The sequence below is a fragment of the Monomorium pharaonis genome, chromosome 11, assembly GCF_013373865.1.
Source record: "Monomorium pharaonis isolate MP-MQ-018 chromosome 11, ASM1337386v2, whole genome shotgun sequence".
NCBI classification, from domain to species: domain Eukaryota; kingdom Metazoa; phylum Arthropoda; class Insecta; order Hymenoptera; family Formicidae; genus Monomorium; species Monomorium pharaonis.
Window position 1 is genome coordinate 341777 of NC_050477.1, and position 26472 is coordinate 368248.

Below are 26472 nucleotides of genomic sequence, written 5' to 3' on the forward strand. Positions count from 1 at the left end.
CACATCATGGGCTTTTTAGACACCGTTTTCCAAGGCAACTATACCAGGTTTATTTTTTCGAAACTGAATCTTAATTTGATATTTTGTCTTTCCTTTTTCATCAATATTTAACTGTACATTTAAAGTGCAAAAAATTATACCAAATTTTATAAAATTTGAATGTTATGTATATTGATTGCGCATTTAATTTGCACAAAATTAGTAAAAAATAAACTATAGATTTATAAATACATAAATTGCACATGTATGCCTTAAAATTTTATGTATTCACGCTTTATTAACGTTCTGTATCCAAGTAGAAACGACGGAAGTGTTTAACAAGTGACAAAAGACAGGGAAAAATGATAGAAAAGCATAGAAAGTACGGAAGATAAAAAAAAAGAAAACTTCCGTTTTCTTTCTTCTCGCGTTTTCGTCTATACTTTCCCACTTTCCTTTTCTCTTCCTTCCATTGTTTACAGCGCACGTATTTTCGTTGAATTATCAAAAGCAAAACAACCATGTTTGTTCCATACATTTTTAATAATTTTTAGATACGTGTTTTGTGTATCGCAATTTGAAATTCAGCTGCTTAAATTTTGCAGAAAAATTCTAAAGATAAGAAACGTGTAAGATAATGAACCGCAACTAGACAAACTAATCAATAAAAGCGAAAAAGGGAATAAATGAGTTTACATCTTTTCAATGACGCGTATGGAATGATGCATTTTTAAGTATCTTCCTCTCGCAATTAATGTAATGATATGTTTAATGTAATGATACATTAATTGCGAGAGGAAAATACTTAAAAATTTTGTAGGATATAAATTTATTTTACCGAAAAGTCTTTTAAAACAGTGAAAACTTTATTTCTAGCAAATAAATCAGAAAAACGAGATATTTCAGAAATTCGAAATGCTTATTTTATCATCATAAAGTTTTTTTAACTAATAAATATTGAAGAATACGTCACAAATATATCATTTGCTCGCTGGCACTTCGATTTTTTCCTTAGTGTACATGAAATTTTTCTTTTAACCAAGAAAATTAAAATTATTATCATAAAGATAGTTAGACGTGCCTTATGTAAAAGAAAAAAAAACGGTTTTTTGTCGATTTTGTACCGGAAACGTTCGAATTTTTTTTATTAAAAGTAAGATATTCATCATATTAAAAAAAAATACAGACATCAGTAGTTACGTTTGCTGCAATATTGTTGGAAATTCACCATTGAAAATGTAATATTGTGCATATATTAGTATGAATATCAAGATTATTATACTTATTCTGTTTTAATAGCTTCCGTAATCAAGTATCTCGTAGAAAAAAATTATGGAAAAATTACTACACAAAACATTGTATATTTTTGTATGTAAATTTCTGCAGTCTTTACAAATTTTTATGCAAAGTTTTTGCCTTCAGAATTTTTCTGCATAATTTTTTCTGAAGTTTCTTGCCTTTAGAAAAAATTATATAAAATTTTGCAAAATTTTCTGCAGAAAAATTCTGAAGGCGAAAAACTTTGTACAAAAATCTGTAAAAACTGCAGAAATTCCTGCACAAAAATATGCAATTTTTGCATAATTTTTTCCTACGGGATATTATATAATTTCAATTTGAAAGTGTTATGTTTAAATGAGGTATGATGGCGATTATAAAATAATAAAAAAATGTGGCCACTCAACGGCATTGACGACAGACGAGTTTTTTAAAAATTTGTCAATTTATCGAATAAACAATTGCACATTACCTACACGCTAAAATTTTTACGGAGCAAGTTGCAAACTTTTGCACACATTTATAATAAATATTATTCATAAGTATTTATTATTACTATTTATTTTTTAAAAATAAAAGATAAATATTTGATACATACATTTTTATGATATTTATGAGCTGTTCAATCTAAGATTACAAAAATACGAAATACTTTGTTAAAAATTTATAAAATATTGTAGTAATTATCATATTGCATGTCTTAAAGAATTTTCTTGCGTGTTGCTGATTGAGAGCGATAGTATGGAAAAACGAATGCGAGGATCGATTTCTCATCTGTAGAAACCTACGGCGGGAATCGAGTGAGACAGACGCGGGTTCGTCGCTTCGCCCGTGGAAGTCCGATTTCGGGGACCTCGGGCACATCGCGCTGCGCAACATGCGGCAGCCTTTGGCATATCGCTCGAGCACGCGGCGGATGTTTGCAATCTCTCGAGTGGCATACTTGTATTTTGCACTCTCGCTGTCTCGCGACGCGGACGGAGAGGGAGGGCGAAAGAAAAGAGAGAAAAGAAAGAACGCGAGACGCGCGATTGTGTCTCCGCGCGAAATTTGCACGCGAGGAGAAGAAAGGGGAGAAGGGGGAAAAGGCTGGTGCCACGCGAGTATGCATGTATGTATACGTGCCTCATCCCTGGCTGTTACGTACACAGGAGCGCGATATATATATTCTCCGTTATTACGCGATCGCAGAAAGTCCGCGTAGAATGCCGACGATTGAGTCAACCCGCGTTGTGCCCGCCGCCGCTCTCTTTCTCCTTCTCTTCTCCGCCTCGCCTCCCACTTGATCGGTCGACCGAGTCATCGCCACTACTACTCGGCCGAGTCATCGCCACTACTACCTCGGCACCCAGCATTCGACTCATCCGCTCGCCGCTCGCTCGCTGTTCTGACTTTATGCTCCAGAGACCACGCACGTTGCGCGATAGTTCAACCGTCGCGCCAGGACGGTGCAGCTGATAACGCGAGATCATGGCACCGACCCTCAGCAAGTTCGCCACGAGACGCACGCTGGCCGGTGCGGTCGCGGTCGGCACGCTGATCTGGATACTCAGGAACCGCAGCCGGAGGCGCACGCAGCGGTCCAGGTAAATATTGCGCGTCAGACGCGACCGTCGCGTTGGTCGTACTTTGTCCCTTCCAGTAACGGTGTGGAAACTTGTAGGAACTTGCAGTGGCCCATCGGCAACGACATTCACTATGTCATCACGGAGGTAAGGAAATAGAAACACGGTAGACGGACCAAGGTTTTGCATTCTTTCTTTCTCGCTGAATTTCTGGCACATTTCACTTTTCCTTTTTTTTTCTGACGCGCTTCCTTGAACCGTGCAAGAAGTTCAGTGGAGAAGAAGAACGGATTAATTAACTAATGATCTCTCTCTCTCTCTGTAGAAGAAGCCGAAGAGCCCAAAGGCGCAGGTCAACTCCATCTTCTTCCGCAGACTCTACGCGCTGCTCAAGATTGGTATCCCTGGTGTACTGTCACCAGAGTTCGGCTTTGTGCTTCTGGTGGCGTTTGCCTTGGTCGGCAGGACCCTGTGCGACTTGTGGCTGATCAAAAAGAGCACTCTGATCGAAACGTACATATCAGTGATTCAAACGTAATGGTTTAAAAAAAGTTTCATCTGATGCAGAGTTTTTTGTTTCTCCATCAGGTCGATTGTCAACATGGATGGACCATTGTTTAAGCGGCATTTGCTGACTCTCTTCAGCATGATGCCATTGGTGAGTGGAGTACAGAGTACCTAAAAATTGCTCGTGCAGTATAATTGAAAATCTTTATGCTTATGCTTTGAGCCAAGTGACTCAGAATCTTAACGAAGAAAGAGTTTTGATAATGTATGCTAATGTCTCATGTGTCTATTATTTTAGATAGCGATTGTGAACAACATGCTGAAGTATGGTATAAGCGAAATGAAGTTGAGGTTGCGTACAAATATTACGCGTTATTTGTTGGATCATTATCTTAAGTAAGTAACTAATGCATATTTCTTTGTTAATTTGAAAAGAAAAAGGTTTCCTACATTACACGTAAAATACGTATGTAATTTACGTTCAAAATGTATGGAATGTAAATTACATGTAATTATTTCATTAATGCACGGAGCGATAGGCGATAGCACATATCCACTCACATCAGTGCTCAGAAATTTTCTACCTTAATTTACTTAGAAATTACTTAGAAGTAAAAATGTGCTCTAATGAAAATGTAAATAAAAAATAATGATATAAATCTGAACTTTTTATACAAATACTTTTAATATTTAAGATAATTTATGTAAAGTTTTATTGTGATGCCGAAATTAACTCTTTAGTTAAAAAAGAATTAATAGGTTGATACTATCAACCCACATCGCCGATTGGCTAATTTAATACAAAATTTTCTGATTGGTGATATACTAGAAAATTTCTAGGTACTAGCCGATGCGAATAAATGTGACTCCTTGTGCACTTACGGAACCTTCCCTTACGGAATTAACTTATTCAACAATTAATAAATTACGATAAAATTGACTGAAATACTTGAAATATGCGATAATATGTAATATACATACAGTAGAAAACCGTCCATGTATTACATAGTTACGCGACATATATTACGTAATTTACGTTATGTATTTTACTTATCCATCCTTGACAATGACAATAGAGTCAAAGTTGAGTTTCTTATTTATAAAACAGCAGTCTTGCAATACATTTACATTTATTAATGCGTCTATATTTAAATTTTGCGGATATTTTTGCAAGATATTTAACTTATCAAATTGGCACAGCAGTGCTTTTAAATAATTCATGATTTAAGTAAGGAATTGAAATAGTTTATTTAGATTTACAAGATACAAAAATATTGTCAAAGAATAATTTGAATATTTATGATTCTCATGATCAATTCTCATTTTTTCAGGGGCTTTACTTATTACAAGATGAGTAATCTGGACACCCGAATCGCGAATCCAGATCAGCTGTTGACTACGGACGTTGATAAGTTCTGCGAAAGTTGTACGGATCTTTACAGCAACATAGCAAAGCCTATATTGGATATTGGACTTTATGTATACAGATTGACAACCACTCTTGGTGGGCAGGTGCGGGTAGCATAAATGTATATCTTATTTATTAACAATTTGCAATTTTATGTGAGAAATTACTTTTTATTTTTTAGACGCCACTCTTAATACTTTCATACTTAGCGGTAGCTGGCACTTTTTTGACTCATCTTCGCAAGCCCATTGGAACAATGACGGTCAAAGAGCAACGACTGGAAGGAGAATATCGTCATATTAATTCAAGGCTGATTGTTAATTCAGAAGAAATAGCCTTTTACGGAGGAAATAACAGGGAGAAATTAACGCTACTAACTAGCTTCCACAAACTTGTGAGTATTTTTAGAATGTTATTTACATGCTTATTATCTCAATGTTACTTTTTCTGTATTTTCTGTTTTTTTTTTTTGTTTTTTTATAGGTGATGCACCTTCGTAAATTCTTGGAATTTAGGGTCCTGATGGGCGTAGTAGATAATTTTGTTGCAAAATGTAAGACACGATTTATATTGTAATGATATATTGCATGTTAACGGTACGCGTGTGTCGCATGCTTTGTCTTATTCGCTTATTTTTTTCTAGACTTTGCTGTTGTGGTCGGCTTCTACACGGTGAGCATACCCTTCTTCCAGAAGAATCACCCCGTACTCTCTGGCACGCCCGATCACAGGTTCAAATCGTACTACACATACGGTCGGATGTTGGTGAAGCTGGCTGAGGCGATCGGCCGATTGGTACTTGCCGGCAGGGAATTGACGCGGTTGGCGGGATTCACGGCGCGAGTCACCGAGCTCACGAAGGTTCTCGACGACTTGAATACCGGGAAATACGAGAGAACGATGGTTTCGGATTACAAGGATAACGCGATCGGTTATCCCGGTAACGGCAAAATCGTGCCGCGCGACAATATCATACGATTTGAGAAGGTTCCTCTGGTGACGCCGAACGGAGACGTGCTCATCAAAGAGCTGTCGTTTGAAGTGAAATCAGGGCTGAACGTGTTGGTTTGCGGCCCGAACGGCTGTGGCAAGAGTTCCATGTTTAGAATTCTCGGTGAAGTACGTGTTCCACTATTTACACGTTCTATTATTCATATCGTTCTCGCTTATCATGCTCAGTTTATAAAGACGTTTTATAATCTTAAATTCCAAGTTACTCACAACAAAGAAAAAATAGAAAAACCGGAAAAACAAAAACAAATAACATTGATAAGTAGATGTAAATAATATTTGGAAAAGTCCTTGTAAACTGATTTCGTTAACGTCGATAACATAAATTGTTCCGAAATCTATGATTTTCAATCTTTTCTGAATATTGAGAGTTAGTTCTGATATACAGAATAACAAATAAAAGTTCCATGTCTCCGCACGAATAGGTGACTACAGATCTGTTTATATATCCAATGTTGATTTTACAAATCGTAATGTTTAGCTGTGGCCAGTTTGGTCTGGAACCATTACGAAACCACCGCGCGGTAAGCTCTTTTATATTCCGCAACGCCCTTACATGACGCTGGGCACGTTGCGAGACCAGATCATATATCCTCATACGAAGGAGGAAATGAAAAGACGTGGTAACGCTAACGACGAGGATCTCAAAAAGTTCTTGGAACTGGTGCAATTGACTCATCTGTTGGAAAGGGAAAGTCTCAACAACAGTGAAAGACAAGGTTGGGACGCGGTGGCTGATTGGATGGATGTTTTATCGGGTGGCGAGAAACAACGTATAGCAGTGAGTCTCTTTTTTTTCTTTCAAGACTGATTTATCAGTTTGTGAAATAACTTGATATGTCATAATCGTATTTTGTTTCAAATAAAATTATCCTATCGATGTGTTTCGAATTAATTTAAATAGTGTACATTATCTACTATATCTTTTGCTATATCAGTATTGTATTGTGTATGACGAAGTATTTCATAATCTTATTATTTGTAAAGATGGCTCGGCTGTTTTATCATAAACCGCAATTTGCGATCCTGGATGAATGCACGAGCGCAGTCAGCGTCGACGTCGAGGATTCGATGTACAGATACTGTAGGCAAGAGAACATCACGCTGTTTACGGTCTCGCATCGCCGCTCTCTTTGGAAGCATCACGAGGTATCGCTGTCAATCATATTTTATGTTATTTTTTATTTATTGCTTAATTTTATATTTTTATTTGTAGTACTACTTACACATGGACGGCCGAGGAAGCTACGAATTTAAGCCGATTGAACAAGACACGATAGAATTTGGATCGTGAATTCTACGTCCCTTGCGGAGGGATATGCGGAAACGCGCCTATATGCAAGGGACATCTAACTTAGTCCTTTTTTCCCTTTATTCTACAATTCTAGCAATTTAATAGACGAAATTTCATTTATTGTTTAACAGTTTTAATAGATAAAGTGCGATTAAATTACCACAAGGTCGATGTTATTGAGTATTAAATATGTAATGCACAAGAGGCCTTTACGTAGAATGTACATCTATCGTATAGGATTGTATGTACTGTACCAATAGGTACATGAAGTAAAGATAATTGCATTATCACGATTATTTTCGGCTATCGCGGATTTTTTCAAGCAGGTATATAGTCAAATCCGCCATGGACAACGGTATATTTTATTCACATTTCGATTAATATATTTTTGATAATATATTATCGAATAAATCTTGAGAGCTTAAAACATATGTAATGTCAGTATAAATGACATGATACTTTTAAATTGTTTTTTGAAGTATAACTGTAAATATATTCCATCTTTTAGTGTTTAGAATTTTTCTATGTAAATTTGATTACCAGTGATCAATTGATGGCGTTTTCGACCGGTGCCTGGTTAACCCGTCTCAGGTTCTTTTCCTCTACTGACCAATCACAGTTATCCCCTTCTTCAGAAGAATAGCTGTGATTTGCCTTATGACGTCATTAATCGCTCTCTGAGCGATTAACCTAGGCCGGTTGAAGACTCTATGAGTTTCTACTTAGTGGATACTTGTTAAACTAAACAACGTAGATGTACGTATAAGGTTTGTGAAAACTTGAAATCGTGAGAATTTACAGTTGTATATTGTATCGTGGAAAGTGTATATATATGTGTACATGACAGGATTTACTATAAAATGCGTTTTGCAAGAATGTAATTAACATCATTGTGAATGATCATACGTAAAATGTTACTTGGATATGTGTGAGTTGGATATGAACAAAAAAATTATAACGAGATTGCTGGACAATAAGAGAACGCTATAATGAAGAAAGATGATTTATTGTAAATGCAGAGCAAATTAAAATCGATAAAGCATATGTACAAAAAGGTGCTTTGAGGAAACTGTAATTGCGATTCTCTCTCTTCCACATATTGCAATTGCAGACTTTTTCCTCCGTTTAAAGTTATTACAAATGATACAGGGTTATTTCAAGTGAAGTATCACTTCCGTTGATCTTTAGGAGATATTTCCTTTTATTTTTTTAAATATATATACATATATATACATCTCCTAATAGAGTTAAAATATTTTAATTCTCTGCAACAATTTTTATAGTTTTCTGAGATACTTATTCTATTATTCATTATAATTGTTATTAAAAAATACACAATGATAATACTTGGACTTATTAAAATATATTAATAAGTCGAATAAAAACCAAAATCAAAAATATTTTCTTAGCAAAAATTTCTATGAAGCTAATAACTGCAAAGATATTTTGTGAAAAATAAATTTTTTTTAATCAGACATGTACAAATAATTAACAATCTTGTTTTAATTACACCATATCCTTTTGCATGAATTTCCTAGAACACTTAATAATTGAGAAATTTAAGTTAGTAATTTTGAATCCAACTTTTATTAATTTTTATAGTTAAAATGATGAAATTATAATACCATTTCTGAAAGTTGATTAAAAAAATTTTTTAAGTTTTTTTGGAATTTATTAGACCATTTATGCCAGGTGAAAAGATAACGTTTCAAAGTAGTATAAATTTTTTAGACAAATTTCATCGATTGATTTAGTATATTTTTTCTTTGCTTTTTAAATAAATATATTTTTAGAATATAATGGAATGTTTTTAAATTTTTTCTGATATTTACAGGTTAAATTACCAAAATTTTTCCCTTTTTTTAACTATATTCTCATTCTTCTCAATCTCTTTTCCAATGTTTTAATTTTTAAAGAGATTTCCATGAAATATATATATTTTGACACCTTCATTTATCAAATATTGCAAAACGAAATCTTATAAGAAAAATATAGATTATCTCATTAAGGAATTTAAATTAAAATTTCAACGAGAAATAAATATGAAATTGCATAATTGTTAAAAAAAAAAAACAACTTGCAGCTGTTCCTGCTTCAACAAGAGATGCTTAATGTTAATTAAGGACTGTTGTCTGATAAGTTAATTAGCTGTCCAGCTGCGAAATTGTTTGCAGCAAAGTTTTCAATTGCATTAATTATGACCTATTCTGACTCTACGTAAAAAAATTATAATTTTATTCATACTAATAAAATATGAGTATAAGTTAATGTTAATTATGGTTGAGTTAAAGTGATCGTTAATTCGAATGACCCGCGCAAACTCACTCGGCTCGCACCGCGTCGCTTCGGCTGCGCGATCGCGTTCGGCACGCGTCGTGTCGCTCGTCGCGACCGCGCATTCGCTCCGTTGTGGAACGGGTACGGCGACCGCCGGGTCTGGGAATCTAGCAGAAGCTCCGGGAGCTCCGGTTTTCGGTCGTGCTAGTCGTAGGATTCGAGCGCTCGAGGGCGGTTCGTGTGATGCGTGCGTCGTGCGTATCGTGCGTGCCGTGAATACGTGAAGTGTGCGCGAGCGCGCGAGAAGACCAGGCGAGCTACACGAGAGAGAGAAAGAGACGGAAGATCTCGAGAAAAGGCGCCAGACGGAGAGAAAAGAAGAAAGAAAGAAAGAAAGAAGGAAGGAAGGTGGCACAAAGTCCGATTCCTCGTGAAAGAGAAACAGCAGGAGAAGCGTAAAGTGGGGGAGAAAGGTGAAAGAAAGAGAGAAGAGAGAGAGAGAGAGCGAGAAGGGGAGAGACTCGTCGCGTTATACGTGGTGTGTTGCAGTGTGAGAAGAAAGAGAAGGCGGCTACGGAGGAGGAGGAGGAGGAGGAGTAGGAGGAGAAGGAACGAAGTGACCAGTGTTTCCTCTCTCGGAGATTCAGCGGGATCTCGGCGAATACTTTAATCGCGCGGCTGGGTGCTTATCGATCGCGTCGTGTTTTTCCTCCGTGCCGATCTCCTTCCGTGCCGTGCGGGACAGGACGGGAACATCGTGCGGACGCCGCACACAAATTCCGCTTTCCTCTCGCGTCGCGTACGTACATCCCCTCCATCGCCGCCCGTCTCTCCCCCCTCCGCCTTCTCCCCGTCGCGTTCCCTGGCCCTTCCGCGCCAGTCCTTCCCCTCTCCCTCGCGCGGGTTTTGTCCGTCGCGTTGTTGTTCGCCACCTCCTCTTCGCCGCGTGCGCGCACTCTCCTCGGGGTGCCGGCTGCCTTCGCTCGTCCGACGCTCCTCCGTGCGCGGCGCGCGGGGCGGGAAGGGAGGAAGACGACGAAGCGGCGGCGGTGGCGGCGGCGGCGGCGGCGGGACGCCGGGAGGAGTACAGGTGCAGGTGCATGCATATAGACGGAGCGGTAACGACGTCGTCGTACACAGCGAGCACGTAGGAGAACGCGGGGTCCCTCGAGCGGTGAAGAAGACGAAGAAGTAGAAGTCGACGGGCGGGAGAGAGATAGAGGAGGGAACGCGAGAGAAGGGAGAGGGAGTAGAAGGAGCAGCAGCAGCAGCAGGAGGAAGAGGAGGAGGAGACGGCAGACGGAGAGGCATACACGCGAGCGCGTAGCAGCGGAAGGCGCTAGTCGCGAGAGAAGACGGGTCGAGAGACGCGACGTCCTCCGTCCTTTCGTTCCCCGTTGTCCTCGTGCGCGAAAAGTTTTCTCTCCTCCCCTCTACCCCTGTTGTCATCGGTGGTCGTCTCCTCGGTGTGTATATAGTGCGTTCCTCCCCCTCGTGCTCTCCCCCGGCACCGTGGCAGGATGGACGACACCGCGGACGGTCCGCCGCGAACGTCGGACGTCGGAGCAGCGGCGATGGGAGGTGAGAAGAACGAAGACGCCGCCAGCAGCGACAGCGGCAGCAGCAGCAGCAGCGCCGTCACCTCTTCCTCCTCCTCGAGGATGCGGACGGTCGACAACAACAATGACGATGACGACGACGCGATGAGCGTCACCACCGCGCCCGCCGCTCCTATCACCACCGACGCCGCCGTCGTCGTCGAGGATCCCGTCGAGTGTCGCGGCGACCGGGGCTGCTCGATGAGGGGCGCTGCCGTAACCGCTACCTCCTGCCCGCCGCCGCCGCCGACGTCGGCGACGACGATGACGACGACGCCGCAGCCGCAGCAGCAGCTGCCGCCGGCCGCACCGCCGGGGTGTGGCTGCGTGGCGAACGTCGCGGCGGTCGACAGCAGGGACGAGATCACCGTGTGCATCACGCCGACCACCGGCGGCCAGTTCGACCTCGCGGTCGACCGCAACGACACCGTCGAGAATCTCAAGAAGATCATCTCCAAGAAGCTGAAGGTCGCCAAGGAGCGCATCTGCCTGCTGTACCGCGAGAGGTGAGTAGCGCCTGGTGATTTCCTCTCCCTCCCACCCCTCCCCTTTCTTACGTCGGTGAAGAAAGAGAGGGGGGGGGATGGGGGAGCGCTCATTCGTTCGTCGCGACTCGCCGAAATTCTTGCGATCCTGGTACTTCTTCTCGTGATGTCCGCGAATGGTTTTTTTTTCTTGTGCCGCGCACACCTCGTGTAATCTGTTCGCCTTTAAAATGGAACGAACAGAGAGAAACAGGTGACAGATCGCGGGGGCGTAGCGTGTCACGTCTCTCGAGAGATTTAGGCAGGCGGGGGTGGGGGCAGATAAAAAAGGAGATAAAAGTTCGCGTCCGAGAAGATTCGTCCGGAGAGAAAGTGCGGAGAGAAGAATAGATCGGGGGATCTCGATCGCACACGAGGGAGGCCTTAACTGCGTCTTTTTACGCTACTCTCTCAAATCGAGAGGATTACATTCCTACCGGCAACAATCGCATTCCGGCGGAAGGAGAGGTTCGCGCCGCTCGGAAAAGTACCGGGAAACAGCGTAGAATTCGGTTTACGCGCTCTGCCTCCCTCCCCCTTCCCCGCGATCGGGCAAAAATGCGTCCTCCACTTGACCGTCCGCGGCATCGTCGCGTCTTCCACGCGTGGAAACGAAACGGAATGATGCAGACACCAGGTCGGGCGTGAAGAAGAGAAATAAAAAGAGAGAGAGAGAGAAAAAACGCGGGATGAATCACGAGAGAGAGAATTGTCGGCGGCCAGCTGAAACGTTCGTGATATCCGGCGACGTGTGATGCACGTCGGCCGCTCGTCGCGGTGTCCCCGAGCTGTGTGACGTCGTCGCCGCCGCGACGCCCGAAGGGACGCCCGGACGCGCGCGGTCCGGTGTGCGTGTCCCGCTCTGTCGCTTCTATTTTTCCCACGAGCACGACGACGTGCGTTCGAATCGGACCTCGCCCCATGCTTCGGCTTCGCAAAGAAAGAAGAGAAAGAGTGTTGAGAGAGAGAAAGAGAGAGAGAGAGAGAGAGAGAGAGGGGAGCGTGAGAGGAGGGGAAGGCAGAATAGAGACCCGGGTGAAGAGAACGAACGTGTGCAGACTCGTCCTTCGTGCCGGTGCACTTTTGGACGCTGAGAAGAGGTGGAGGAGGAGGAGGAGGAGGAGGAGAAAGAGGAAGAAAAGAGAGGGACACAAAGTGTATACATATATACGCCCGGTGCATATACCGGGTGTCTCAGAAGCGGCGCTGGGGAAGAGACGGAACGAAGAGGGAACGGGCGCGTCGCGTGTATCAATTTAAGCCGTACTCTTGGGGGGGAATTACTCTGGGTGTGAAAAGCTAACTGCTAACTTGGTGTGCGTTTCGATCGATAAGGCCAGATTAAGAAGAAAACGAGAGAACAAACTCCGTTTCTACCTTTGTATTCCTAGGATAGATAATGTCATTATCTTTAAATATCATCGCGTGTATTCAAACGAAACGAAAAAAGGATTTCGCTTCGAAGAACTCGCGGAGAGCTCGGTCTTATCATTTTTTGGTGTATCTTTTTTTTCAACTGTTCCAGATTAAAGTACATATATATGTGTTTTTACGAGCGTGTGTCGCATCCAGGTTGAGACTTGACTCCATTAATTCATTAAGTCTTGTCGCTCGGGACGCCAAGTGCTGAAACGTAAAATTTGAGATGGCATTTCGCCTCCCGTCCCTCGTTTATTATCACACACCGCGACGCTCACATTTTTTCACGAGATTATTTGAAACTGGACACGCGTTTCGCGAAACCTTCTTTTTTTTCGCGATAGCACAACGTCGTCGTCGTCGTCGTCGTCGTCGTCGCCGCCGCTCAGTTTATCTTATCGGTCGTCGAGTTTCTCAAGTTTCCTAGTCGCGGATATCTCATTTTTCATTATCTCTTTTGTGCGTTACCTCAGACATGTTGAAATATGCAGCCGCCTTGTATACTTATACGTTTAAATGTTCACGCGACGCACAAGGGGAAGTGAGACACAGAAATGAGAAATACAAATTATTATTTATATATTTAAAACGTTATCTTTTTAATCGCTTACACATGTGCATTTCACGTGCACAGCTCTGCCAGCCGGCGCTTCGTATGCGCGCTTCACTTAAAAATAGCGAGACGGCAATTTAAAATCCGAGAGAGAGAAAGAGAGAAGTAAAGTTTCCGCCAACTTAAATAAGATTCCAGCGTGGAATTTCCAGCGAGGGGAAAAAGGCAAACCTCCCCGGTTTTGCCTGAGTATACCGATAACCCCGAAGCGACGGTGGCGGCCGTAGCTCCCCGAAGTATCGACCTATCCTCCTGAAACCGCCTGTATACCGTGCTCTCCGTAGGCGTCCGTGGGGGCCGCAGCGCGCGGATCCATCCACCTCCACTACCACCTCCCGCTGCCGCCGTCGCTTCGTGCGAGTACGCGAGAGAAATATGGTAGAGTGGAAGGTTCGCATACCGCGGTGAGCAGTCGAGAAAGAAGCCGTGGAGAGGGAGGGTGGGAGGGAAGACGGGAGGAGGCGGCGGAGGTGGTGTGTATAGTAGGTAGAGAATATCTCGGGAAATCGTGCTCCCGTAAAGTGGAACAGTGACAGCCATCTGTGGCGGTAGACAGGGAGAAGGACAGAGAAAGAGGGAGGGAGAGAGAGGGAAGCGGAGAGAAAGAAAAGAGATCGAGACACACGAAAGAGGCAGGCGAGGGAAGGCGAGACGGAGAAAGGAATCTATTTTATTATTCGGGATAAGATCCCCGGCCACGCAGAATGAGTATGACCGACCGGAAATCGTAGACGGGAGAAAATGCAATCGTAATAATAACAGCAAACGCGAGGGCATCTTGCGCGACGTAAAGCAATGAAATATATATAATTAAAGCAATGATATTTTTACAAAAAGAAAAGTACAATGGCGAAGTGGGCGCAGTTGTTCTGCTGCCTTCCAATTTTGCCCCGAAATTTTCCATTGGAGCCCTTCGCGTGCGTTACACTTAAGAGGCGATTAAGAAATATTATGGGATCATACATAGATGTGCGAGTGATGGAAGGAGAAATCGAGAAGGGAAAACACAAGGGAAAAAAAGTTACATACATAATGCACACAATTCTTATTTTATTTTTATCACAAGTACAATTTTTTATTGTGCAAATATATTATACGTGTAATTTTCTGCTTCTTTCCTACTCGCCTGGTTGTAGGCATTTTTTTCGTCTGCCTCGTTCTCTTACGATGCCCCTACGCGTAATTCTCTCGAGATCTCTCGTCGTCCGGCGTCAATCCCTCCCTGTCTCTCTTTCTCTCTCTATCTTCCTGTTCCCTCTACTCTTCGCTCCTCTCTTTGCCGCGTGTTCCTTGGCCCGGCTCTCGACGAGCCACACTACTATTCCGCCGCAGCTCGTTTCTTTGTGCCTGCCGGGGCAGTTTCAGGCGCAGGTAGCACGCCGGATCTTTTTCCTTCTCCTCCGAACAACACGACGCACGCGTATGCGTGCCTGCGCGTGTGGTGTCCTCGCCATACGGGCAGCTGCGCGTGTGTGTCGGTTCGGCAGCATCACACTGCAGGAGCATGCTTGACACGTTCGCCGCCGAGAAAATACTTTCGATAAACACGAATGCGCGCTGCTGAAGGAAGATTTGGAAGGCACAAGTTTGAAAACCACACGGAGAATGGCTGAATTCTCTCGTCGAATGAAATTAAAAACGGAGGAACGGAGGGATTTTGACAACGTGTATACACAATTCGCGGATATCGTGTTATTAGCTTAATCTCTCTACTTGATATTATGCAAGACGCGAGCTGGTTATCAGTGCAATGAATGCAAATGCGCGAGAGAGTGCCAAACGGGCATGATAACTCTCTTCCTCCCTTTCGATATTTTTACCTTCTAACTAACGTAAAATTATAAGCTGGTGGAAAGAGTGATGTTTACATGCGTCCACAGTGCCTTATTTTGTAACCTTTCCGTTGCATCATCATTATGCAAGAATGGTAAAATTAGAAGGTTACTGGAAAGAAACGGAAATACCAAGGGGGTAATTCTACGTTACATCCTGTGCATCTGTATTCTCTGATATTTCCATTCGTTGAGGATCGTGCAAACGAACACGAGAATTATTTATAGACAGATTGTGTCCAGACCTGCTTTACAAATTGCTAGCTCCCGTTTTCCCTCTTGTTTAAAGGCGTTTTAGTTCGAAGTGCGAGAAAAGTTTGCCTATTTTTTGCGAATTCTCTGAAAGAAAACTGCTGCACAAATGTTCTCTACGTTTTTACACAGCTATACTTGTATACATATTTGCAAACTTTGGTACTAAGTGTTTGTTTACGTTTTACGTAAAATTTAAAACAAATACATAGTTTTTAAGTTCACTGACACAATTTCTCAGAAATCACTGAGGCTTCTACGCTTTTACCGTATGTAAGATACGGTATATAGGTATATAGGTGTATTGTTAATAGATTTTGTTTAAAAAATGATTTTTTTTAACCGCATCATTTTAATCATTTGCAATATTTTTCATTAATCTTAATTCGCGAGCGATAAATTTTAGCCATTTGGTCATATCAAAATTTATAGACATTTATTAAATATGTACAAGTGGATGTGTAAAAGCGTAGAAAAATATGTGCAGCAGTTTTTTAAATCCCAAAAAGGGCTACGCTCTCTTTCTCTTTCTCTCTTTCTTTTTTGCGCTCTAGACCAGTACTTTTTAAATGATGATCAAAAGAGATGATCACCAAGAAATGAAGAAAATCGTTGTAGCCTTGGGTGAGGAAAACGAACAAATTTGAATTTCTGTTAACCCTTAACTCCAGCCTTTGAGATTCGTAATCCGCAGCGAACTCGACACGTATACGCGGCGGTCGTGCGATGGTTTAGTTCGTCTTCTCAAACTGTAAACATGTTTCCGTGTCGCGTGTACAAAGAGAAACGTCTGAAAAAACGAAATAAAGAAAACCTCGGAGAGATCTCTCGGAAGCCATGCGTGGGTCTCCGATAAAGCTAGAACCTTTGTGTAAGTCTCGTTCGTTTTCAAAAGGTTAAAGTTTGAAGACCGTGTCTTCCTGCCTTTTACGTATCCTCAGCCTGAAGGGCCTACTTGTAATTTGGACACAATTAATGTCAGTATCACTTGTTATTACGTAATGCCACGTACTCTTGCTGTATATATTATAAAAAAACGTCGGCCACACTTGCATTATTGCCGGCGTGTCAATCGCACGAGACGCCGGCTCCTTAATTTAAAACTCTAGACACAGTGCGGAGCATCATAAAGCATTGGCTTAAGATTATAAGTCAGTCCAGTCTGGCGAAGGCAGACCATCTCCTTTCGAGACGAGGCGTAATGGCCGGCCGGTGCGTAACGCGAGTCGCAGACTTCGGCCTCGTCTCCCGCAGGCCTTTGTCTCGCAGTTTCCGAATCCTGCTCTCTCTCTCTCTTTCCTCTCTCGAATCCGCCTGCACGTTCGGACGACGCGACGTGTCGTTAATAGTTAACGCGACCACCTGCCACGGCACAGCCCGGCGTTATACCCACCTTCGGGTATAGCCTTCGGTGAAACGCGACATTGTCAACCGTCACTGTGTGACATTCAGTCCTCCTCGTGGCACGTTGTTGCATCACGAATAGCGCGCGTGACGCAAGCGTGTGTGTCTTGCGATATACGCGAGTCTGTTACATTACGTTCGTTTGTCTTTGCCCTACGAACTGTCCTCGTTACCCCGTGATCTCACGCATATTAATCAGTCGCCTATCTACGCTCGTCTTTTTCACCTCTACCTTCGCGAGATAGAGAGAGAGAGAGAGAGAGAAAGAAAAAAAAAAGAGACATTCCTACAAATCATCCGGAATTATCATCGGTAGAAGGACACGGATTAAGACACCGCGGGCTGATCGTACTCGATCAGGCTCGTTCCCTCGCACTCGGCGGATGATAATAATCCGTTCTTGTTTCTCTTTTTTTTTTTTGGAAACAAAAATCTCTGTAAAAGTTGGACAGCGCGATCTCTACGCGATACGCCGCTCTGCGTCACCGTCAAGTGCGAATGTGTCATTGTGGGATTTCTGTTAGTCATCGCGTGTGCGCGTAGAAGGAGCGGACTTTAAGCGGCTCCTCACTCCGGCCGTTTATGGCAGAAGGACGACAATTAGCGATTTATTTTTTTTTTCCTTTTTTCGTTTCGCGGTCGAGACGCCGTATCCATATTAAAGAGCGAATTCTCTGATCTCTGCCCAATAAGGGGGGAAGGATAGTTTCTTGCAATGGAACAATTAATTGTATAATTAATGACATAACTTGTTGAATTAACTAAGTATACTAAATATAACAGTACCAATATCAACATCATGATTTTGCCTACGATTAGAAGCAATTTTACGGCACACGCACAGAATGAAAAAGAGGTTCGAAATTCTAGCCGTCTGGTTATCTCGACGATCCACGTCGTGGCCGCGTTACGCTGGAATGGGTAATTTTGCGAGAATAAATTCGGGGAAATCGCGACGAAACGCGCCGCTTTTATCGCGTCGAGTTCTGCGAAATTCGAGCGACGTCGAGAAACGAGCCCAAGTTCGTCCGTCGCCGGTTATTTTTCGCGAGCGAAAACATGTTTATTCGGTCCTGTCGAGTCGGCAACGGCTCGGGCCCGGGCCGCCACGAGGACGAAACCCGCGTGCGGAAAGTCGCGCGCGGGCGCGAGTGAATCAGTTGCTTGTGGCCGGCCGCCAATTCGTGAAAACAGGATGATCGATGGAACGGAATTGCCTCCTCTTTGTCGGTGGTTTGCGGTGGAATTGGGAAAAAAAAACACTCCCCCCCCTCCCCTCCTGCTCTCCCCAGCGTACTTCGGTTCGCCACGCGAAACAAAGCAGCTCGAAACGTCGTCGGGCTATCGCCTCGTCAGGCTGCCCCGCTTGCCTATCGATTGCGAGTTATTTGCCTTTCGAGGAGAAACGTTATCTCTGTCGCCGATATTGGGAATTGATGGTAGATACCGCGACAACTCGAAGCGGCAAGAATATTCATTGCGAGCAACTCTTTGTCCCCCGAAAGCGTACGGTACAACTCATTTGTGAATACGTGATCGTATAATTACCCGCTCTAACGAAAAGTTGCAAGTTTATTGGTTAATTTATTAATTAAAAGCCATACGACAGCCAATAAATTTTGCAACTTTTCTGTAAAATCAGAATTTGTGAATACGTTTGCGAATACATTTCTCTTTGCAGAATACATTTAATAAAAACGCTAATTGTACGAGTAGAACTTTGCACGTAAAAACTTTAACGCGTTAAATTAATTCGGATTATAGTTCCCGAAGTTTGAAAAAACATGTTAAATTTATAAATATGCACGATTAAAATCCTTGTGTGATTGACCGGCTAAAAAATTGTATTTTACACTGCTTATTAATTAATTCTTTTTCGTACGCTTTTGTTTAACGTGACCGTCGTAATTCGATTTTTTAACTATATTTTTTTGTTGCATTCTCACGCGCGTATTTTGCATTGTAAATGTTATTGACAAAAGTATTGGCATGCAATTTTTATATGCGGTGGAAACATTAAATTTACATAAAAATTATATTTACTACCAAGATCCGCTGTAAACCGAGTAGGCAATCTTATCTTTACCTTATGTTTAGAACATTTTTACTGTCGAATAATTAACTCACTGTAAATATTATTTGTATTGTGATAATTCAGCTGACTATAGGGAATCGAGGAATTGCGCGTGCATCCGCGCGATAAACTTGCTAAGCCGAAGACGACGACGACGCGTGGCAGGATTAAGTGCCGTTAAGACTATGAAATTACGTCTACGTAGTTTTTCAGCGTATTGTGTTTAAGCACATTACGCTTACACGAGCGTCTTCTCGAGCAGACTGGTAGAGGACCCGCGTAAGCCAACGCGATACTTTGTCATTACGCAAGAAGCTGGGCCTCTGAATCGAGATGAAACAACAAAATTAAACGAGATAACAACAAGCGAAAGAAGCGGGGATATTCGTTGCGTTGTGAAAAAGCAAGATAGAGAAATTCCTCAACGCGGTGTTAAACCTTAACGCGCGAACATAAATTTTTATTTCTGGTAGACGAGGAGTTTAAAGCATTTATCTATTTTTACGTGTAAAAAAAAACCAATAAAAATAATTGCTGTTTGCACACTTGCTACTGTACTGTTTTGTATTTTTCAACATATTAATTACGCGCAGAATAAACCTCTGTAAAAGAAAAAAAGAGAGCAATAATTCGTGAAAACCTGAAATGTTGAAAAAAATTCCTGGGGCTTGATTCTTGAATTCATTCGCAAGAGAAACGTATTCGCAAATTCTTATCTTCCAGAAAAGTTGGAAATTTATTGGCTGTCGTATGGCTTTTAACCAATAAACTCGCAACTTTTCTGTTAGAGCGGGTATTTGCGCATACGTTTCTCTTGCGAATAAATTCAAGAATTGAGCCCCTGGTAAGAATTTCCATGTTCGTAATTGAAGAGTAATTCGTCGCTTCGCGTCTGCATATTATGCTATTTTCACAGTACTTTTCCTTTTATTTCTGTCTCTACTCACCAGTCTAACTGTCGCTTCGTCGTTAGTTACGCTTTAGAGCTTTCAAGACGTACCTCGAGCGGTCTCGGTACCCGACGAGTACTCGGCTAATAGCCAAGATAATCGAGACCCCACGTGATACCCGAAATACCTGCTGCCCCGTACCTGTAAATAGCTGTTTACAAACGGGTACATCGCACCTACTTACTTAACTGGGCTGATAAACTGCTTGCCAGCTGGATAACGAACTTATTACGTGAATGATCAATGAGTAGTCGCACTCTTCGAAGGAGAAATGGTCGTTAGAATCGTAGACCTTTATCGTGACCGTCCGTATCAAATTACGCGTAAGCGCTTGTTTCTCGCCTGCATAGGCACTTGATCGTGTGGTTGGCGGAGAACGAAAAGAATCATTCGCAAAAAAAAAAGAACGAATGCAATCACAGGCCGCCGCTGTCCGTGCAAATTTCCGACACCTGTAGAGCATCGCTGGATTATATTACGAATATTCCCGCGATTCCCGCGTGCAAAACCCGACCGAAATCACATTGCGTTTTGGTCCGTTCAAATATTTAACGTTAGAAAATAATTTGCGCAGTTTCTCCTTACAAATGCTTGGCTTCGAAAACAAGAGAGCGTTCGAAAGCAGCCTTCAGTTATCGCGAGCGTTGTCAAAATCGATTTTGCACTGTCCGCACATGTTCGAGAGTGCAAGAACTTAATTTACGTAGCCTCTGCACATAGGCGTGGGCTGGCTGGCTGGCTGGCATTGTTTACACGCCATGTGTGTAGCAGCGACGTCGGCGTCGGGACGGCGCGGGTGGCGACGCGATATTTCGCACATGAGGAACGCGGGGGAAGGTCGATCTTCTCCCCACCCTCCCCTCGCGTCCCCCTCTCTCGATATCGCGGTGAGAGAGAGAAAAAAAAAGAGGAAAGGAAATATTTCGCAGCTGCGCGCCGTCTCTTTCTGCAAAGCGGAACGAACGAACGCGCGTTCAATTCGGTCCACCTTCGGTGGGAAACGGAGCGATAATCGTTCCGCGATTTCAAGGTGGTATCGGGCGTCCTACATCCACGGCGCGCGCGGTCCAGAGGCAGAATTTTCTTCGCCGCACGAGCCTTCACGCGCGCGAAGCACACGGGTGTTTGTCTTTATTTTTAGATATCGAAGTGTCCTTCTATCGATTGCACGGAAATATATTTATAGCGAGACACACGAATTAAGCGCGCGTCGATACGAAAAAGGGTATTATCGCGGATATTTGCGTTTACGATAATGAAAATTGACAGAAATGCACATAATATTTTAATTGAAAGATGATACGAAGATAGAGAAATAGGGTACGTTGATATAAATTTCGATTTTGCTTACCGCAAGGTATTTGTTGTTGAGTTCTTAAAGAAAAAAACGGAGAAACGTTTTTTCACGCGTCGCCGCGGGATTCGTTTTCCTTCAGAAACTGGAAGATAACGTCGAAAGGGAAATATAGAAATAAGTGTGCGTTACTCCGCGGTTCGCATTTAAATCGCGCCCGAGAGAGGTAATGATTTTCCTCGCTGGCATCACATATGCACTCGTGGCCGCACGTGTTAATCTATCCTTGAGGAGATCATCTATCTGTTTTGCGACGCGTTGCATGCGAGCTGCTGCACGGCCTTATCGATCGGCGAGAGAGGCGCGGCCTAACGCTCGATTCTCTCGGGGGGTTTTTTTTTTCTTTTCTGCAAAGAGAACTCCCTTGAGAAATTCCGACGCCGGAATTAGAGATACGGAGAAGCGTGTGAACTTCCTCCTCGTGATTGAGAGGAAAAGAAAAGCCCAGTGATTTCAGAACGAGTATGTATTAATGGAAGTTCTCTTTGTCACACAACAATCGTTCGTCGCGAACGATCGTTCTGTGTTATCCGCAAAATCGTCTCTACGCAACGAAATGTCGTTAGGCATCCCTGACACTTTGAAACGTATAAGACGTTTACTGCGTAAATACTTTCGGCGATCGATTATTATGCGACTGCCGCAGGAATGCCGCATTAAAACATCGCGGAGCTATTTATAAGCCGTAATAAGACTTCTATTTTTAATCTGCACTTTCTACGTCTATTTTTTGCCTCGCTCTCCACAGCACGGGCACGTAATCGGATTAGTTTAAGTACAGTAAGTGTGAAAAAAATGTCATTAAAAAGAGGAGAGTCTCTCTTTCTCTCCCTCTCTCTTTCCCTCTCTCCGGAATGGAACTACGTTCGGTACTTTTATAAAAGAAAGTTAAGAAAGATTTAAAATATTCTGTTACACAAGGAAGCGGAAGATTACTTCATATTACAGTCGTAATGAAGCCCGGCGCTCCCTATAAGCTGTAATATTTATTTAAAGCGAGCAAAGTGTATTCGAACGCTAAGGCTAATTTATCCAAAATGGATTCGCGTAAGTCATTTAAGGCTAAGCGCTTGAAAGTACCCCGCTAATGAGGCTAGTGTAAATTGATCCGGAACGCACGCAAAACAAATCCGAGATAAGCATTTGAGTAATTGCTTTATTCCGAGCACGGCGAGTACAAGGAAGAGACCCGCGCTGAATCTCTCACAGATGGATCGATTGTTTAATCTCGGCCTTAAGTAATATCTTAAATAATAATATCTCGTTAAATAAAGCCAGAGCACCGATCACATAATCATTTTCTCCACAAACGAAAACGAGCGAAAAGTAAAAAAATTTTCTTCACTAACTTTGATGATAAAAATATTTATATTTTGCTTCGTCTTAGCAAAAAAAAATGCACCGTTGTCTCTCTCCGTTCAATTTCAATCAGGTCTTATTTGGATAGAATAATAAACTTTTACTCTGCGATTTAGTTTTTTGGTACCACATTAAGATCTTTAATTTCAAAAACCAAAGCAACCGCGCAACTTGGATCAAGTTGTCGCCGAGGAAAAATTGATTTTGAGTTTCTCGAATTCAAGCAACTCCGTAGCTCGAGTTCGTTGTGGAGATATTAATTCCCTCGCGAAATGGGAACGCCTCCTCTGTTCGAGACATCCGTGTATCACAAGGAAGCCGTAGATTTAAGTATCTGTGGCATTTACGCTCCGATATACTCGCGAAATGAGCATAATGCGGGATAAAGCGCCGATCAAACGGGACAAAGCGTCTCGCGATTACAAACGTGTTTGTTCCGTTCGCACGAATATATTCCACGCCTGACCTCTCTCCCGCGGCAGGCAGCGGGCGTGAACGATAGCGACACACAGAGAGAGAGAGAGAGAGAGAGAGAGAAAGAGAGAAAGAGAAGCAGAACGATAATATTTATAGTATAAACGCGCTATGAGAGGAGGGTATCGGACCCTATCGCGCCTTCCATGCTTATTTACGCTCGTCGCAGTCCAGAAAGGTTCATTTGGTCGAATATTTTAAGCGCTCTTTGTCCCCTCCCTCCGCCCCCTTTCTCTCTCTCTCTCTCTCTGTCTCTCTCTTTATCGATCCAATGAGAGGAGAATCGCGTTCATTTGTTTGACGCCGATATAAACGCGTTGATCCCGTGACAGGCGCAAATATCCAGACGTATGGCACTTGCTGAAAGCCGCGAGTTTATTGACTCTCCGTTCCCAAGAATAGATTTTCCCGAAGGCGCTCTCTGTCTACGCGGACGCGTTTTTCTTTTCAGCGCGATGGAAATCTCACCTGCTTTGTCGCATTTCGCGAGTTGGATATCGCGTTTTCGCGTCCAGCTGGCGACCGCGCGTTTCCAAACTCGGTTTCGCACGCCGCGATGATGACGGACGGAGAGAAAGAGAGAGCTGGATTCGGTTGCATTAAGAAGTAAAAAGAGTTGCCACGACCTAGGAGAAATGCGTGTCTCGCAAACTTATCCGCGCGACACCGTTGTTAAGGTGACGGTCCCTATTTATGGGTCGAGTCCCAATTACGAGTTAAATTTGCAAAATTTATTTTACAGGTGTTTATACAATTGGAAAAATTATTTTATTTCTTTCAATTTTTCTGTAATTATTACAATATAAAATTACTTTTTGATTACACAATAAAATGAACATTAAATCACGTATCTAACATACGTTTAATTATGCTGACCTATTGGGATTTATGTATGAATTATAAAATATTTTTTTCAAAATTTACAATTTATTTATCTATGTATAATAATTTTTCTTTAAAATTGTAATATTTTATTGCTTACATTGATATTATCAACTTTTTAAAAATGTTTGTTAAATCTACATAAAATGATAATCATTTTAATCTTGAATGATCCGTAATAATTGGGACCATCATTTTGCAATGCGCCACGTCACGTTTATTAATTAACTGAGCGTCATTTGTAGAAATCGAAATGTCGGCTGTCAATTACACGTTTGACACGCCGTCGCATCACGATCGATATCTTACTACATCCTTTATTCTCAAAACTACATTGATGTTGCGCGTATAAAAAGGGTATTTAAATTTTAAAGGCTGCGCCTGAAAGACCTGAATTGTTTTACTCTTTTAGATACACACTCTCTCTCTCTCTCTCTCTCTCTCTCTCTCTCTCTCTCTCTCTCTCTCTCTCTTTCTCTCTCTCTTTCATGGACGTCTTTACGAAATCCCTTGATCATTTGCGTTACTACGTAGGCTTAAATAGAGCACGCACTTACGCCCGTGCCGATAGATTATTTATTCATTCATCGTAACCTACGGACAACCGCACTTTCTCCCGTGGTCGTATGTTTGTATTACTTCATTACCGTGATTTCGTGTCGCGATACCCTGAAAAACACATCTAGATTCTGACTATCGAACGTTTCTAAGCCTGCTCACGCCCGAACGGATCGCCGCATTGCCATTCCTCCCGCCGCGTCGCGTCGCCCCGGCTGTTTTCCACGATTGCGCCAAGAGAGTGGTGCCCGTTAGTTTAATTTATACAAAAAGCCGGGAGTATACCGCTACGAATGAAGGTGAGACGACGCGCCGCGCCGCGCCGGAGCGGATGTTCGATCTTGCGCGAAAACGTTCACGCTCGGGCACGCTCTCTCGCTCTGTCGCACGGGCGGTTTCGATTCTAAATATCGCGCCGATGACGGGCGCGTTATCGCCTCGCGCAGGCGGTTCTTCTTCTTTTTATCGCCGAGCGTAAAGGTCAGCGACACGCATCGGGATCGGGATCGGGATCGGATCGAGATCTTGAACGAAAACCCGTTAAGCGATCGCTCGGCCGCGCTCCGCGTAACGAGCTCCGCTCGCTCGCGTTTCTCTCTCGGATTCCGCTTGCGTCGGGCGCGAATTTCATGGAATATTCGAGAAGGAAATGAGGAGAAGGGGGGGGGGGAGAGATTTTCGCGTGCCTCGTGGCATCGAAATCTGTACTCAGCGAAATTATATCGGTCTTGCTCGTCGTTTTATCGACTTTGGCGCTCGAGACAGCTCGAGCCGAGCCGAGCTTCGAGCATGAAGCACTTCGGGTTCGGTTGACGAGCGAATTTAGGAATTATATAGTGGGGAGATAACACACACCAGTTGATAAACTGTCGACTAGGCGAAATTCCATTTTCAAGCTATGCAGACGCACGAAACATATGTATTATTTTTAATAAAGTGGCCACGTGTGTACGACGTTCAATTGATATAACCGCGATAAGGACGTTTCCTTGAAAAGAGCATTTCTTCCCCTCCCCCCCGCCCCCATAAGAATGAGCAAGAAAAAAGATCAATACACAGATAAGTTAGCGCAATAATTAAAAATATTTATCATTAGATGTATAATGCACAGATTGAACAGAAATTTGAAAATACATATAATATTTAACATAGTGAAACAATATTATATATACATTGTATATAATTGAATTTATAATTGTAATAACATAATTTTAATATATAATTAGATGTATGTTTAATCTATGTTAAGTTTATTAGATTGATTATAATGTTTCAATATAATACTATAATAATTGAAATAGTTACATACAACTATTTTTTTACAACTTTAGGTAATTGTCTCGACTATATGCACTGAAAAAAAGTGTAATATTTGCGACTATATAATTGCATAATAAAATAATGATAATTAGGAATCTTATCGATCTTACAGTAATTATTACATTACTATATTATTGATAATATGAGAACTTTGATATAGTTAAAACAAACTTTAACTAATTTACATTGTTAACTATAAAAATATGGTTGGGGTCCAGAAATGACTATAAATTATATTGATATTGGCTACTGCAACTATTTTTCTCTCTCGGTGTGCGTGCGTTCGGTCATTTCTCTGTTATCGAGCGGTTTGATCGTATGGTCGCTAAATCATCGCGCGATTGCAGTTGCACAATTAATGGATGGATTAGGCCCTCTTCGTCTTCCCCCCCCCGCGAGACTCTGTCGCGAAATTTAATCGCGTGAAATTTATCTGCTTCGATATGTACAAGCCACGCGTCGTATACACGTTCGTTATAAATGCCGACATGGGGAATATTTGGTGCTCGTCGTTTTCGCAATCGCTTTAATCGACACACG

The 26472-nt window shown here is 42.5% G+C and overlaps 2 protein-coding genes across 4 annotated transcripts in view; both read left to right on the forward strand.

Moving 5' to 3' along the window:
• The first annotated feature begins 1844 nt into the window (after positions 1–1844).
• LOC105830944 (ATP-binding cassette sub-family D member 3) lies at positions 1845–8530 on the forward strand. 2 transcript variants are annotated; one of them, XM_028189643.2, is made up of 12 exons: positions 1845–2843; positions 2900–2969; positions 3148–3335; positions 3411–3480; positions 3628–3725; positions 4661–4841; positions 4919–5131; positions 5221–5290; positions 5381–5856; positions 6230–6529; positions 6736–6897; positions 6965–8530. In XM_028189643.2, the coding sequence occupies exons 1-12, from the start codon at positions 2728–2730 to the stop codon at positions 7040–7042; spliced, it is 2022 nt and encodes a 673-aa protein (XP_028045444.1). In that variant the 5' UTR covers positions 1845–2727; the 3' UTR covers positions 7043–8530. The 2 variants fall into 2 exon arrangements, with proteins under 2 accessions (XP_028045444.1, XP_012526137.1); XM_012670683.3 differs by having other exon boundaries at positions 1851–2843; positions 2921–2969.
• An 871-nt stretch (positions 8531–9401) lies between these two features.
• Positions 9402–26472, forward strand: part of LOC105832390 (midnolin-A) — a 42749-nt gene continuing 25678 nt past the window's right edge. The window contains exon 1 of one of the 2 annotated variants that reach the window (XM_012673279.3): positions 9402–11423. In XM_012673279.3, the coding sequence (XP_012528733.3) occupies positions 10840–11423 (584 nt within the window). In that variant the 5' untranslated portion in view covers positions 9402–10839. The remainder of the gene's footprint in view (positions 11424–26472) is intronic. The other variant, XM_028193642.2, reaches the window with a different exon arrangement.